The 16,179-nt window shown below is 49.8% G+C and overlaps 2 protein-coding genes across 7 annotated transcripts in view; one reads left to right on the forward strand and one right to left on the reverse strand.

Moving 5' to 3' along the window:
* The window catches only part of ITGB1BP1 (integrin subunit beta 1 binding protein 1), a 250,104-nt gene that overhangs the window by 207,277 nt on the left and 26,648 nt on the right, over window positions 1-16,179 (reverse strand). The window lies entirely within an intron of this gene.
* Window positions 1-16,179, forward strand: part of ASAP2 (ArfGAP with SH3 domain, ankyrin repeat and PH domain 2) — a 193,073-nt gene that overhangs the window by 168,106 nt on the left and 8,788 nt on the right. For 3 of the 5 annotated variants that reach the window (XM_053587850.1, XM_053587845.1, XM_053587849.1), the window contains exons 17-24: window positions 258-447; window positions 2,895-2,980; window positions 3,981-4,096; window positions 5,174-5,241; window positions 6,574-6,687; window positions 8,907-9,159; window positions 10,892-11,023; window positions 12,547-12,712. In XM_053587850.1, coding sequence (XP_053443825.1) covers window positions 258-447; window positions 2,895-2,980; window positions 3,981-4,096; window positions 5,174-5,241; window positions 6,574-6,687; window positions 8,907-9,159; window positions 10,892-11,023; window positions 12,547-12,712 — 1,125 coding nt within the window. The remainder of the gene's footprint in view (window positions 1-257; window positions 448-2,894; window positions 2,981-3,980; window positions 4,097-5,173; window positions 5,242-6,573; window positions 6,688-8,906; window positions 9,160-10,891; window positions 11,024-12,546; window positions 12,713-16,179) is intronic. The other 2 variants (XM_053587846.1, XM_053587847.1) reach the window with 1 other exon arrangement.

Consider the following 16,179-nt stretch of genomic DNA (forward strand, 5'->3'; position numbering starts at 1 on the left):
TCAGGGTGGGCAGGGAGATGGTAGAGACACCGGTGGGCTGTGAGGATGCAGGACGTGTCCCCCAGCCAGCTCCTCCCCAGTACGGGGGCGGGCCCAGGACCCCTGTGTGAGAGGACTTGGAAACCAGTGGACTTGGGGTGCTTCTCAGAGTTGGTCCAGTGCTGCCCACGTGTAAGGTCAGGCAGGGTTTGTTGGAGTGTTACAGGAGGCACATTAGAGGCCCTTAGTGGGTTACAAGGTGGTTAATCTGGTTTCAGGCACGCAAGAAAGGACTACATCGTGGCTAAGTACATCGAGAGGAGATATGCAAGGAAGAAGCACACGGATAACGCAGCGAAGCTCTACAGCCTTTGCGAAGCTGTTAAGACGAGAGATATTTTTGGATTACTCCAAGCCTATGCTGACGGTGTAGATCTTATGGAAAAAATCCCACTGGCCAATGGACATGTAAGTGTCATTTCAAAGGGAAGAAAGGGGGAGACCCATGGTGGGGCAGTATAGTCAGAAATACTGACTAAGCCAGGTGCAGTGGATCACGCCCATAATCACAGCACAGTGGGAGGATCACTTGAGGCCCAGAGTTTGCGACTAGCCTGGGCAACATAGCAAGACCCACCCACCCCCACCTCTGCAAAACATTTAAAAATTAGCCAGCCATAGTGGCGTGCACCTGTAGTCCCTGTTACTTGGAGGGTTGAGGCAGGAGGATCACTTGAACCCGGAGCGAAAGGTTGCAGTGAGTTATGATGACACTGCTGTATTCCAGCCTGGGCAACAGCAAGAACTTGTCTCGAAAAATAAAAATAAAAAAAAGGAAATGCTGCCTAAAGTCACGTAACTCTCCAGAAGAAGACAGCACTGAGCTCTGTAGGAAGGAACCAGGGGTTTATTCATTTTTCTTAATTGACAATAATTGTATGTATTTATGGGGTACATTGTAATGTTTTGGTATGTGTTTACCTTGTGGGAGGATTAAATGAAACTAATGAATATAGCCGTCACCTGACATACTCATCATTTTCTTATGGTGAGAACATTTAAATTCTACTCAGTTTTGAAAGATATCAAAGCTGTGGTCACTGTGCTGTGCTACTTGGGAGTTTTTTTATTTTTTTAGAGACAGAGTCTTTGTCGTCCTTGGTAGAGTGCTGTGGCATCACAGCTCACAGCAACCTCCAGCTCTTGGGCTTAGGGATTCTCTTGCTTCAGCCTCCTAAGTAGCTGGGACCACAGGCGCCTGCCACCCTTGGTATATGGGGCCAGCGCCCTACTCACTGAGCCACAGGCACCGCCTGGGAGTTTATTCTTAAACCAAAAATGTACCACCAGCTCTGGAAAGAACGCCTCTCCAGCCTGGAGGAGGGGGTGTCTTCTCAGAACTGAGGCAGCCGGAAGGGAACCCGTCTTCCATGAAGAGGTTTGGCCTGAGCCTTGAGCTTCTCTGGGAAGCCTCTGCCCAGCCAGACTTCAGGAGGAGACTGTCTTCAGAGGGTGGGTGTTACTGTCAGGAGTGGGTCCACGGTGAGCCCCAGTGCTGGAGGGCTTGGCGTGTCTTCTGATTCTTAAGCACAAAGACCCTGTGGACGTGCCCTCGGTCCCCTGGAACTTCCTGACCTTAGGATGGGGCTCACACCTTATCAGCAGAGCTCACTATGTGGAGCCATAGTGTTGGGAATCCAGACTGTCATGGTGTTCAGCTGTGTCCTGTTGGGCGTCCTGGGAAGGGACAGCAGCATCTTCCCCCTGGTGACAGACACACGCGTACAGGTGCGGGAAGGACCTGTTCTTCCGTCCTCTCTCATACTAGGCGGTCCAAGACCGAGTGTCCTCAGTGCTGTGCTGTCACAGCCAGAGGACCGAGCAGGCAGGGCAGGCCGAGTAAGAGGCTTCTGTCCGATGACTCTTCCTTCCCTCCAGTTCTCTCCCCGCCCACCCACCTGAAGCACCCTTCTCCCCCACCTGCCTAACGCACTTTCAGAAACAGCAGTGGTGGCCATGTTCCCCCGGTGTGAGTTGGGGACCGTAGAGCTATTAGCACTCATAGTCTTATCTGTAAGCGTAGAATGAAAAACTCGAGGCCTGCCTAAAGTAACACACGTTTCCATCTGTTGGGAAGCAGGAAAAGGGACTGGAGCCTGGGAGGCTGGGGACCTTCCTGGGTTCTCAGAACAAGGCCTCTACCTGTGAACAGTCTTTCGAGTTGTTGACCCAGGGGTGGGGACACGGTGACTGCAAGGACTTCAGGAGAAATAGGATCAATCTCTAAATCACATGGTGCAAGGGTGCAAGGGGTTTGCTGTGGAGATTACAGGGGCTTTATGTATCTTAGGGATAAGTTGTTTTTCTAGGTTTTTGTATTTTTTTCTTTTTAAAGATACAGTCTTACTTTGTCACTCTCCGTAGAGTGCTGTGGTGTCACAGCTCACAGCAACCTCCAGCTCTTGGGCTTAGGCGATTCTCTTGCCTCAGCCTCCCTAGTAGCTGGGACTATAGGCACCCACCACAACGCCCGGCTATTTTTTTGTTGCAGTTAGGCCAGGGTCAGGTTTGAACCTGTTACCCTTGGTATATGGGGCCGGCGCCCTACCTATGGAGCCACAGGCACCACTCTGTTTTTGTTTTTTAAGAGATAGGGTCTCAGTCTACTGCCCAGGCGGAGCGCAGTGTTATAGTCACAGCTTGCTGCAGCCTTGAACTCCTTAGGCTGAAGCCATCCTCCTGCCTCAGCCTCCCAAAGTGCTGGGATTACAGGTGTGAGCCACTGCACCTCACCTGAGATAAATGTCTTGAAGGAAAGGATTAAAAGCTTTTAGAAGAGAGAAACACGATTTCACTTCGGCTGGACACAAAAGTAAATGCTGCTGTTAGAATTCTAGAATGTCTTTGGTTTTCAGGAGCCAGATGAAACAGCCCTTCACCTTGCAGTCAGATCCGTGGATCGGACTTCTCTGCACATTGTAGACTTTCTCGTTCAGAACAGGTTGGTGTTCTAAAATTAAGGGGAGGTGTTGGTTCCTTGGTGTTTCTGAGGAAGGAATCAAATGCTGCTTCATTGCTTCAGTTGTGTTGCCAAGAGAATCTTCCCAGATCTAAATGTGAATTATTGGACAGATAAAGTGCTGCCGGCTGTGGGTTATTCCATGGCAATCCTAAAAAAGCCCTGGAGTATGAGAATAGAAATCCTTGTGGTATCTGTAAGATTCAACTTTTAGTATCTGGGCCTCAGGGAGCTATCCCAGAGATAGGGCTTCTGTGTTCCATGCCCTGGAGAGCAGACTGTGCCTGAGACCCCGTGACCGCCACCTGTGTGCACAGGTGCGTTCCTCGCCTTGTCCTGTGAGGTGGGTCTCTCAAGCAGAGCGTCTTGAGCAATAGGGAGGTCTGAGGGAAGTAAAATCCACATGACAGCTACTGGTCTACACCAGAGGTTGTGAACCAAAACCCTGGATTATTGACATTTTGTTTGGGTCGAGAAGTTGTGTTTATGCTTTATTAGAAATGGCTTTTAAAGACACGTACATGCCATAGCCCGGGAGTCCCTGACTGGTGCATGCTGCTTTACCAGTGGGTGTCTCCTTCCTGACACCTGCAGGATAGACTTCCAGACTCTTCAATATGTATTTTGACTCCTTGATGGTGGTTTGCATAGTCCATGCAATGGGAATGATGTTGGGGTTCTGGGCAGGCTCAGGGGGTGCACTGCCCCTCTCAGGTCACCGCTGAGCACCCCCTTGTAGGCTTTTTCTTTTGTCATTGTGTTATTGCCCTGATCTATTATGGCAAGGCCTTGTCCACACTGGCAGGGGCTGTCTCATGCCCCACCCACTTTGTGGGATGGCCAGTGTGTCCTGTGTCACACCCACCATGGGGATGATTTAAGAAATGGTTCACTCACCCTAAGTTCCCTACTAGGCAGACCCTGGTACTCTGGTCTATGACTCACTGTTCCTTCTTTTTCCTCTGTCCCTGACCTTGGCCAGTGGGAACCTGGATAAACAGACAGGCAAGGGCAGCACGGCCCTGCATTACTGCTGCCTGACTGACAATGCCGAGTGCCTCAAGCTCCTCCTGCGGGGAAAGGCTTCCATCGAGATAGGTGAGTGGGTGCCTTGCTGCTTCCGCCTCCTGCCTGCAGTTCCCACAAGCTGTTGGAAACAGGGCCAGCACTTGGGATTCCAGTCAGCTCTGGAGAAGGAGAAACAAAACCTACCTCTGATAAGGAAGGGCCTGTCCCTGGCTGCTCTGTAATTACGGCTGACATGGTCTCAGGATTGATGGACAGCATTCTTCTACCTGTTAACCTAGACTGTGGGTCCATTTCCAGGCATTTTACAGATTAAGAGAAAGGCAAGGGTCGGGCCTTGTGGCTGTCACTGATGATGGGTGACTTTGGACAAGGTTAGGGAATTGTGACCTCCTGTTCACAAACCCTGAGGTTTCTCATCCCCACCTGAGAACACACTTAGCCCCTTCCTTGGCTCCCTGGGGAGAGATGCCAGTCACTGCCCACTCCCTCCCCAAGACCCTAACACTCTTATGTGGCCCTCCTTCCTCCCTCTGTCTAGAAACCTGGACATGCTGATGACCAAGGCATTGTTTTGCCTTAAGGACATCCAGATGTTGTCATCTCATGAAGTATTTTTGAAGAACTATCCAACAAAGAGGACTAAGGGTAGCAAAAAGGCACATATCTGCTTGAGGGCCATGCTTCTTTTTTTGAAATTAATAATCAAACCTTACTAACTGAGACAGTATTTAGAAGAAAGCACAAGATTTCAAATTTATAGACAGCTTCAAAGGAGATGTAAAAGTTTATTGGGTTCTAATGCATGGTGCTAGGTTAGCAATGCTTTTGATTAGAGATTTATGAACTGCTTTATTCCACAGCTTACAGTTTGGATATTGATTTTAATTAGTTGGCTGCTTCAAGAGTTTTATTTTCTTGAGTAGCTCAAACTTTGTTGTTGGAAATTTTACTTCCTATACTCACCTACAGTCCTATACAATTATAAAGCAAATTCAGCCCCAGCTGGATGGAACTGACTGTAGATTTCATTAATTGGGTTCAATTTAATTAGCTCTGCTTTGCTGTGCCTTTTGTGAATTGCCCCCAGATGTCAGACTTTTGCTGGGTTTTATCATAATGCCTCCTTGCCTTACCCTTGACTTTTAGCGAACGAGACGGGAGAGACACCGCTGGACATTGCCAAGCGCCTCAAGCACGAGCACTGTGAGGAATTGGTGAGTCTCCGTGCTGCTTGGTCAGGCAGGACCCTCCTGGACGTCAGCTGAGCCTGTCCTCCTTGGGAATGGTTTGCTCTGAGCCCTTGGCCAGGGTTGCTTAGCAGATTGCAGTGTCCTAGGAATGATGAGCTTAGGGGAAGGTACACTGGGGAGTCTTCACAGAAGCAGTGGCCACCCCCTCATCGTACGATTGTTATTTGCTGGTTGGACATGTTGAAGACAGTGCTGGCATAGTCTGGGCGCTTGGAGCAGAGGGCCGAGGACGGTGTCTTCACGTTTTTCATGCATTACTTTGTGGCACCCCAAGGCTGGCTTCCTTTCTGTGTTTCCACTCCCCCCCACCCCCCCATGGTGGGCGTTGCTCTGCAACATCTTTTCCTTTCCTGTTCTGGAAGAAGAGGCAGTGTGGACAGTGGGAAGAGATCACCGGGTCAGGTAGCCTGGGCTTGCAGTGGGCTCCATCTCTGTCACTGCGGCAGGACGACGCACACAGTCCCTAGGCTGCACCTCATCAGTAAAGCAGAATGGGATGTGCCAGTCTGCAGGGTGGTTGTGCGTGTTGTTGTTGAACTCCATGTTGGCCCAGAGGGAGCTCCGTAAACAGACTAGCAGTAATGAGCGCAGTGTGCCTGTAAGATAAGTAGCTGGTGCTGTTTCCAGTCACTGTTTATACATTACCTCATTTAACCTTTATAACTACCTTCCGCCGTCATTCCTACCGTTATCCCCATTTTCCAGGTGAGGAAACAGGCACCTTAAAGTTAAGCAGCTTGCCCAAGGTCACGCAGCCACCCCCTGGCTATGGGAAGTATTAAGCCCTAAGGTCTGAAGACATCCATTGTATGTAATGAGTTAATGTCTCTAGTGCACTTAGCATGGAACTAGCCACCTGCCTTGAGATAATTGAGGAAATAGCCATTCAGATTATTGTCTGCAGGACTTAATCCTTTCATACTGGCTGTAAGGCTGGGTTACAGTCAATGATCATGTTTGTTCTTGCAAGATTGAGATTGCTCCTGCACGCAGTGTAGATTCCTGTAGTCCAGTCGTCATCCTTAGATCTGTCTCAAGCATCGCTTGCCTGTGTACCGTACTTTACAGTTTACAGCGTCCTCACCAGACATTATCATGTTAGAGTTTCAGGGTAACTGTGAATCAGGTAGCGGGAGGGGCTTCACCTGCGACCCAGCAATTTCAGTGAGTTTGCCTTGGCTAGAAGGCAGGCATCCCCTGGTCCCCTCTCCCTTTGCTGTGCCTGGTCTCTGGTGGGTGTCTGCTTCACGTGGCTGAGTGTGAGCAGCAGCACCAACCTCCCCTTTGTTCCCTCAGCTGACCCAAGCCTTATCCGGAAGGTTTAATTCTCATGTCCACGTTGAATATGAATGGCGGTTGCTCCATGAAGACCTGGATGAAAGCGATGACGACATGGATGAGAAATTGCAGGTCTGTACCGAGTTAGCATGCATTGAAGGGTTTGATCAGCTCCATCAGAGCACGGTGGGTCCTGGCCTATGATTAAGGCAGAAAGCTGTTATGTAGAAAATAGAGCTTACTTTCTGCTTTCATTGATCTCAATAGGTTTTGGGCTTTACCCGTCCCAGGACTGCCTCCTGTCTCCCAGCTCCTGCCATGTTGATTTAAAGGAATGGCTAATTGTGTGCTCCTAGGCAGCTGCTCACTGTTTGCTATAAAAGAAAAATACAGGAGGGGCTTTGATTCCAGGGAGTTAGAGGGGAAGCCCACTTGCTGCGGGATCATGTTATGAGGGGGGTTGATCTTAAAAACCCCAAATGAAATTAAGCCCTACTGGGACCTCAATGGCTGCAAACCCTTCCTTTATCAGAGGGGAGTGTCGATGCCTCAAGAGAGACATTGGCTCAGCCGGAGACAGCCTGGGGGTAAACCGCGGGCTCCCACCTCTGTCCAGCTCCTTCCTCAGCACACTGACTGCCTTGCACACCGGGGGAGGACACACACGGCCCAGAGCTGAGAGTCACATACTGAATGTGACTCCAGACACCACTCTGAGCTGCGGCCCTGTTCCCTCTCCCCAGCAGCGTACCTGGAACGTGTACACTGGAACATTGAAGTTAATGGAAAATTCCATGTTAAACACATTTTTTGTGGTTTAAACTTACACATTTTTTTTTACTGTAGGACTTTAGATAAAGTGTCTGACTGGCATTTCTGAACCCGTTGGACTATCCCTACTCGTGGAGCAGTTAACATCTGTACTTAACTGTTTCTTAGGATACAGAATAAGAAATTACTTCAGAGTTATCTACAGAACAGTGTCCAGTGAGAAGAGCTGACTAATCTCACACTTAACATGCCATAGAAAAAGGAAGTTTGACTTGCCTGCCCCAGTGCACCTGTTCATCAGGGCTTGTGCGTCACCTTCCTGCTTTATCAGCAGTTGGTAAAGCAGGTAGCAGAGTCCAAGTAAAAGGACAAGAGTAGCGGCTCTGGAGTCCTCAGACTCAGCCACCCCCTCACTTGATTCCCAGCAGAGAGTGATGGGTATGGTTTGTCCCTTCAGCCCCAGACTTTGTTGGGAATTAGAAAGGTCTGAAGAGCCACTGGCTGCTACGTTCTGCACCCCTACGCTAGCGGCGAGCACAGACGTGGCCAGAACCTAGAATAGGTGGGCGGTCCTGTGAGGGGGAGGGGGCCCCTGCTGAGCACCTTGGCTCTGCTCAGAGAAGCAGTTGAAGTTATACCCATTTGACAGATGAGAGTGTAGAGCAGTGATTTTCAACCGTTGTGCAGTGGCACACTGGTGTGCAGTGAGGAGATTCTAGGTGTGCCACAAACATTTTTAAAGATCATTAATTAAATTATATTCAAAGGTTCAAAGCACAGTAAGTGTATTCTTCCCTTTACTCTTTTTTTTGAACAACATAATTTAAGTCGCTGTGGAAGTTTAACTTATAGGCTCAAGTGTGCTATGAGATAAAAAAAAAAAAAAGTTGAGAAACACTGGTGTAGAGTGTGAGTCAGCAAGTGATTTTCCCAAGATCCTTACTAGTAATGAAGCTGATGTGTTATACATGGGCTAGATCTAAGTTATCTGAGCCTTGATTTCTTGCATCTGCTTCTAATAAAGCACGTAGCCTTCAGGTAAGCAGGGTAAGCAAGATCTCAAACAGCCTGAGAGTAAAATTTCAGGCTCATGGGCCTAAAATATCACAGTTGTTATTGCACTTGTACAGCTGTGCCAGGACGGCTCAAAGGCAGCCCCAGACAAAATGTAAATGATGAGGCATGGCTGTGATCCAATAAAACTTTGTTTACAAAAACATTTGGCAGCTCACAGGCCACCCTTTGCTAACCCTGATTTGGAAGAACCTCAGGAGTTGCCATTTGATCTCTGCTGAATTAGCTGTATATCTGTTGGAGAGTGATGGCAGGTGGATGGCAGAGCCAGCTGTGCTGTGGTGTGACACGGGAACACACACACCCCCACCCCCCCACCCCCCCCCTTAAGATGCGACAGCTTATTTTAAGTGCAGGGAGAATTGTGTTACCAGATGCAAGAAGAGGGAGGGAGTTTTAAATGTTGCAGCTCTAGTGCTACAGCCGAGCACTCAAACGCTACCAGGCTAAGAGGAAATGACCATTAGCACCTCTCTCACAGCCTCTGCTCTGAACTTCCCCTGCAGCCTAGTCCCAACCGGCGGGAAGACCGGCCTGTCAGCTTCTACCAGCTGGGGTCCGGCCAGCTTCAGTCTAACGCAGCGGCTTTGGCGAGAGATACTGCAAACCTTGCCAAGGACAAGCAGAGGACTTTTGTGCCCAGCATCTTGCAGAATGAGACCTATGGAGCCATCCTGAGTGGCAGCCCACCTCCCACCCAGCCTGTACCCCCCAGCACCACCAGCGCCCCCCCACTACCCCCACGGAACATCGGCAAAGGTATGACGAGCGTGTCAGCAGCACCCGTGGATGCATGGCGTCTCATTTTGCTTTGTGCTTTGGAAGTTTGCAGTTGCTTTGCCCCCACTAGGTGGCACCTGGGCTTTTCTATCTGCTTCCTGAAGGGATTCCATGGTTCTTACGATGCCAGATGGTGTGGGGCCTCGTGACCTGATTCTTATTCTGGGCAGAGGTGTGGCCTCTGTGGTTTGGGCAGTCTGAGGTAGATGATGGGCCCCACAGATCATGCCGGCTCTTTACCTTTCTCTACTCTTCCTCCTCTTTTTTCCTCCTCTGCCTGCATCTGAGCCAGCTTGTGGCGCCCATGATAATTTCTGGTCCCTGATCCCTGTGAAATGAGGAGCAGTGCTCAGCCTAATGGTAAAATGCCAAACAGACCTTGTAGGTCCTACAGTGCCATAAGGGGCAGAAATCCTGGGTTCCTGCCCTCACCTGCCCCTGTCCCCCAGGGAGGCCCAGACTGGCACTGAATCATACGCCCCAAGAGCAAACCCACTGGGCAAGCCCTGCACCGGCTCACTTACTGCCCCCAGGCACCCCACAGCCCAGGCAGTGTCCACTTTGTGCATGATGAGGATGCCCTGAGCGAGGGAAGCAGCTGCAAGACCCTCCTCCCAGCCCTGTACCGGTGTTAGTTCTGTGACGCCCAGGACTGGGCCCAGTTGTGTGAGACCTGAAGATGGTCAGGTCATCTTTGTTCCCAGTAATGGCTTTTAATGGCTGTGTGTGTCACATAAGGAAGGTTTTATTTTGTTCTGTCAGGTCATGGAAAAGGCATGGTAAGTTCTTTATTTCTTGGTTTCCTGAATGAAGTCTTGGAATTAGAGAGTTTTGACTTTTTTTTCTTCTTTCTTTTCACCATTCTTGCCTCTGGCTTTAGGTGTTCTTTCAAATTTGTACATTGTACCTCTTACCTGTTGCCCCCCACCCCACTCTCCCTGCTCCCGTCTGGGCCACACGTGGTCTAGGATGGAATTCCCACACAACCAATGAGTAGCAAAGGTTGTTGAAGTTGTCACCTTGCACTTCTAGGCAGACCTTATTCGCCTTGAGAAGGGTTCAAAGGCTTCCTCTGCCTCGGGAAGGTGCGGAGCCCTCTCATTTCCTGGCCCTGCCCTGTGGGCCATGCACAGCCTCAGACATGGGGGTCACATCTTGCCGCGCCCCCCCCCACCCCCCCGTGCACCTGAGCATGCAGCTTTGGGAGGCAGAGGAAGGACTCTGGCCAGGGAAATGCTGTCTTTTTTGTGAGTCATCTAATCCTGCCTGGTATCATCTGCCCTCCTGTCCACCAGCTTGGCTGGGAACAGGGTGCTGCTCCCTGCGGGCAGTGACACCGTGGGGAGGACTTAACGGGATGACAGAGATGAGCAGAACATCTGTAAGCCCCAGTGCAAGGCTCAGGAGAGATCACTGTGGTTATTCATTTCCCTCTTCAAACACTTTATATTTGAGTAATAAAATTTAAAAAATTTAGATTTCATGATTGAGATTGAGGAGACTAGCTGGGAATATTCCCTGAAGCATCTTTGCTTTGGCGTTTATCAGTGTCTGTCTTCCAGATATCACAGACAAGAATAAAAAGTTCAGCATCCTATTTAGTATTCTAGAAGGGTCATAGTGACCGTTTCACAAGGGAGAGGGTCAATAACGCAGTGTTTTGTTTCTGTTTTTGTTCTGTGTGTGCGTGCGTGTGTGTGTGTGGGTTCAGTTCAGACAGCCTCCGCTAACACCCCGTGGAAGACAAACACTGTAAGTGTGGACTGTGGAAGCCGGCAGCGATCTTCGTCAGATCCGCCAGCTGTCCATCCACCGCTGCCCCCTCTCCGTGTGACATCGACCAGTACGTTTTATTCCTTTTTCGCCCATGGGCTTTGTAGATCTGGATGGCGGGGGCAGTTCTCTGCGGCAGCCGCTTGGGGAGAGAACTACCAGCTGCACCAGCCCGTTGGTTTGCCAGGTGCCGGGACCTGTGTGGCCTCTTGTGGCTCCTCCAGCCTCCTCCCCACAGCTCCAAACTCTTGGCTGTCCCCCTGCCCCACCTCACGGTGGCTCCCTCATTCCCTCCCTCTGTCCTCTACAGCATTTTAGCAGCACGTCCTACTTTATACCCAGGTTTCCTTTTCCTTTGGCCATTTGGTGATTTTCAATATTTGGAGACCATGCTTTGGTTCATAATCTAGCATGTGTTTTTTTTCTATATCAACAGGTGATTGAAAATCTCCAAAACCTTGGGGATGGAAGCTGTAGGAGAAGGATTTTAGGAAGAGATTTTTCTCCAAAGTGTAGAACCAGGGTGTCTTTTTTGTCACATCAATGGAGTTAGCTCTGGGTGTGGGGAGGGGCCCAACATGCTGGGGTATCCTTCTAGTGCACCCCTAAAGCAAGCTGCTAGAGGTGTTCTTCAATAAGTTAAAGTAGAAAGTAGTGTGGCCCCAGACACAGGTGTGCTGGGAGGTGACCAGCCATGGGGAGGTAAGGGAGGCCAGAGCACACTTTGCTGACTCCCTGTCTGGTATCCCTGGGGCTGGATTTGTGTGCTAGAGCCTGCCCTTTGACTTTTCCTTTAAAATGGAAAAAGAAAAGATCTTCAACTGGATCCCTTCATCCCTTTTTTTTCCATCCCAGTCCCTCCTTGGGAGCAGAAGGCCTCTGCTCCCTCTGGCTCATCCCACCAGGGAGGGGCCCACTTGGTGTGTTAGCTCTGCCCTGAGGCAGAGTGCCACTTTTAACCGGACATGGATGACAGCAGGAGGCACAGAGCTTAGAGAGAATCCTGGGAAAGAAACTTGGCTCAAGCCCTCATTCTGGGTCTTACCAGCTCTGTCACCCTTGAGGAAGTCCCCTCATCTGCAACCTCGGCCTCCCCAGTGCAGCATGGATGGTGATAGCGCTCTTTATCCCGTGCACGTCACAGATGGTGGCACCATTAGGGCTGTTACAAAGTCAGCTGCACCCAGTCTCTCCTCAGATTTGACCTGATGGAATGGGCAAGACCTCTTTCCCTCTGGACATGGGCCAACCCAGGGGACAAAAGACCTGGTCCTGGGAGGCCCTGGGCAGAGACAGAAGACTGTGCTGGCTTCCCCATGGGGAATTCTAGTTGAGGAAATACCCACTGACTGATAGAAAAATCCTCACCATAACTCAGGCTTGCAGCTTCCTCCGTTTTTGGGAAAGGACTCCCTGGCCCCTCCTCAATAATATAGTTTAAGGAATGTCAATAAGGAAACAGTGGCATGTTTTTCCCTAATTTAGGGAATAGCAGTAGGAAAAAACAGCTTTACAGGAAAAGCCTTGGGGAGAAGGCTGGAGCGGGAAGGACTGGGGCTGACACTGTGTGTTTTTGTTATTTTCTCCCTGCAGATCCCCTGACTCCCACACCGCCCCCTCCTGTAGCCAAGACGCCCAGTGTGATAGAAGCCTTGAGCCAGCCGAGCAAGCCCACCCAGCCTGGGGGCTCACAGAGCAAGCCCCCGCCTCTGCCCCCCCAGCCGCCTAGCCGCCTCCCTCAGAAGAAGCCAGCTGCTGGGTAAGCCGGGCCTGGCTGGGTCGCCATCCTTGCTCCTTGCATACAGGGAGCTTCCAGATGGCAGTGGCCCCTACGATGTTACCTGCTGAGGTTTCTGTAGGAACATTTGCAATCCCTGGTGTTCTGCTACTGTGACGTGTGAGACCAGGCATCACATACTGAATTCATCAGGTCTCAATTCATCAAGAATTTATTTATTTATTTATTGAAACAGGGCCTCAAGCTATTGCCCTGGACAGAGTGCAGTGGCGTCATAGCTCACAGCAACCTCCAACTCCTGGGCTTAATTAAGCAATTCTCTTGCCTCAGCCTCCCAAGTAGCTGGGACTACAGGCAACCACCACAATGCCCAGCTATTTTTTTGGTTGTAGTTGTCATTGTTATTTGGCAGGCTCGGGCTGGATTCGAACCTACCAGCTCTGGTGTAGGTGGCTAGCGCCTCAGCCACTTGAGCTACAGGCACCGAGCCAATCAAGAATTTTTAAATTATAAAATTTTGTTACAAACATTTATCTTAAATTCACATAATGAATTTAATACAGATACTGGGATGTTTTTGGTGGTAAAGTCTTGAAGACATGGGCCCCTCAATGTTTTTTGCTACTCACTGGTAACCTTACTGTTAGAGTGGTGGTTCAGGGCCATCACTGAAATAATTGAAAAGAGTAAAGTTTTTAGCAAGAAAAGGAAGGTTTATTAACTACTAACAGCTTATACAGCAAGCTGGGCCCCATCTTAGTGACTGGAGGTCCCATGGAAAACGCAGTGTTGGGTTTTATACACAACTTTGAGGGATACCATCTGCTTCTTGGAAGTCTCCAAGGGTCTTAATTGTTTTCAGAACAGCCTGGCATAGCATGACTCACATCTGTCTGACCATAGCAGAAAATCCCTAGGACATTTCTTGCAAGGTACCACACCTGCAAGGTCTTTTTTTTTTTTTTGTTAAGAGACAGAGTCTCACTTTGTTGCCCTCAGTGTAGAGTGCTGTGGCGTCACAGCTCACAGCAACCTCCAGCTCTAGGGCTTAGGCGATTCTCTTGTCTCAGCCTCCCAAGTAGCTGAGACCACAGGTGCCATCACAATACCCGGCTATTTTTTGTTGCAGTTTGGCTGGGGTCAGGTTTGAACCCTCCACCCCTGGGGCCGGCACCCTACCCACTGAGCCACAGGCGCCGCCCACCTGCAAGGTCTTTAACTAGCCCCATTCCCATAATAGTGCCGATCAGCCTGACCCAAAACTAATACAAAATGGCCTAACTGCATCTGTCATCACCCTGCTCATGTCTGACTGCCCAACATTGTCTTTTTTTTTTTTTTTTTTGAGACAAGAGTCTCAAGCTGTTGCCCTGAGTAGAGTTCCATGGCGTCACTGCTCACAGCAACCTCAAACTCTTGGGCTTAAGCGATTCTCTTGCCTCCAGCCTCCCAAGTAGCGACTACAGTTGCCCGCCACAACGCCCGGCTATTTTTTTGTTGTTGTTGCAGTTGTCGTTGTTGTTTAGCAGGCCCAGGGCCGGGTTCAAACCTGCCACCCTCGGTGTAAGTGGCCTGCACCCTACCCATTGAGCTATGGGCGCCGCCCTGCCTAACATCTTGAACATAAAGATGCTCTTCAGTGAGAGGCTTGTGTTTTCTACAAACAAGGACACAAGGATATTTTTCTACATAAATGTCCTTTTACCAGCAAAACCAGGAAATTGACATGAATTTGTAACTAGCTTAGACCCAATTGAAGTTTAGCCATTTGTTCAAATGATATCCTTTACTGAAGAGAGATCTGATCTGTGACTCATCATCTGGATCTTTATAGTGGGACATGATTCATTTTATCAGAAATGATATTTAGAGGCCAAGGTGTGGGTGCTAGGTGGAGTGTCATGGTCCCCCAGAGGCCCTCTGAGTGGTCAGAACTTGTCTGTATATACAGATGTGTATATATAAATATACACAAATACCACTTATATTCCATATCTTTCTGTGTTGAAATCCATGAGTTCACACTGATAGCTCCAGCTTCAGTTGTTCCAGAAACGGACCACACTGAAACCAACAGCCATGAGACACAGACATTTTATTATGCCACAGATCCCAGGAATCTGGACGGCACAGTTGGGGCCTGTGTGTGCCCCACAGGGTCTGGGGCCTTAGCTGACAAGACCAAATGGCTGGGGTGGTTCCACACAGGAGGTGACTGGTCAGTGGGAACTGGTCCTGTCATGTGTTCTGCCCTCTCCTTTATCAGGTAGCTGACATCCTCTGCTGGAGGACCTGCAGGTAGGTGGCCTCACCGCGTGGTGTGGGCTTCCTCATGTCATGGTGGTTAGGTCCAAGTCAAGTTCCCAGAAATGGGGTTTGCTCTCATTTTCTCCTTTTCTGCACTTGTAACTTCCTTTCTGAGGGTGAAGACTCTGGCCCATGTTTTCCATACTTGATTAGAGCTCCTTTAGGGACAGACCTCCCATCTCGCCACCTCCTCTGTTTTAAGCCTCCCTCCTTTCCCTGACTCCCATTCCGGGACCCTCTTGGGTGCTCAAGCTCTGACTTCCCACCATCTGATGCCTTCCTCACCCCACGCAGGGTTGGACACTGCAGTCACCCACCTTCCACACGTGCCCTCAGCGTTCCCCTCAGGCTGACCTGGCCCCCCCACCCTGATGGCCACCCTGTCCCTGCTCAGCCTCTCCAGGGCGCGTGTGTTTCTATCTGTGCGGCGAGGTAGATGGCAGAGCCTGTCAGCATACAAACTGCTCTTTGGTTCTGAGAAATTCACCTAGTGTTTTGTAATGTCCTCAATTCTTTTTTTTTTTTCCTGTTCTCTCTATTAATATAATTTTTACTCTTTAGAAGTCAGACTCTCTTGGCCTTTCCTCTGAAGGTTTCACCTTTCCTCTTTCGCTTTGGACGACCTCATAGCTCCAGCAGACTGCCCAGAGTCTCCGTGTTTCAGGGCACATGCTCTCAGCTGGCGCCAGGCCCCGTCAGCCCGGTGACTCCATCGTCTTCATAGCCTGGGCCCGGGGTCACTTCTGCAGGGAACGCGAGGGCAGGTGGGGGAGGTCTGCTGGGTGTTCATACTCTACCCCAGTGTAGGGGACCCTGAGCCACCCTCTCGTGTCCATTCCTGCTTTGTAGCTTGCCTGTTTTAAAGATCTCCTCTCTGGGAGATTTTCTGTGTTTTTACCTTCCAGTTCTTAAGCTGAATCTTCTTCATGCCAGCTCTGATACAGTAATTCTCAAGTTAAATTTCTTCCTTAGAACTATTCTCTTTTTGCCTTCTGAGGCCATTGTCTCTTATTTCATCTTTCTGAGAATATTAATGATGGTTTTGAGGAGTGTGCTGCTTTTAGTTTTTGCTTTTCTGCATGTGTGTCTTCCACGTTGTCCTGACCTGTATGTTAGAGGCCTTTCCCCATGAATTGGCTCCACGTTCCTCTGTTCCTACACACTCCAGCTGAGACATCAAG

Source organism: Nycticebus coucang, chromosome 4, assembly GCF_027406575.1.
Source record: "Nycticebus coucang isolate mNycCou1 chromosome 4, mNycCou1.pri, whole genome shotgun sequence".
NCBI lineage: Eukaryota > Metazoa > Chordata > Mammalia > Primates > Lorisidae > Nycticebus > Nycticebus coucang.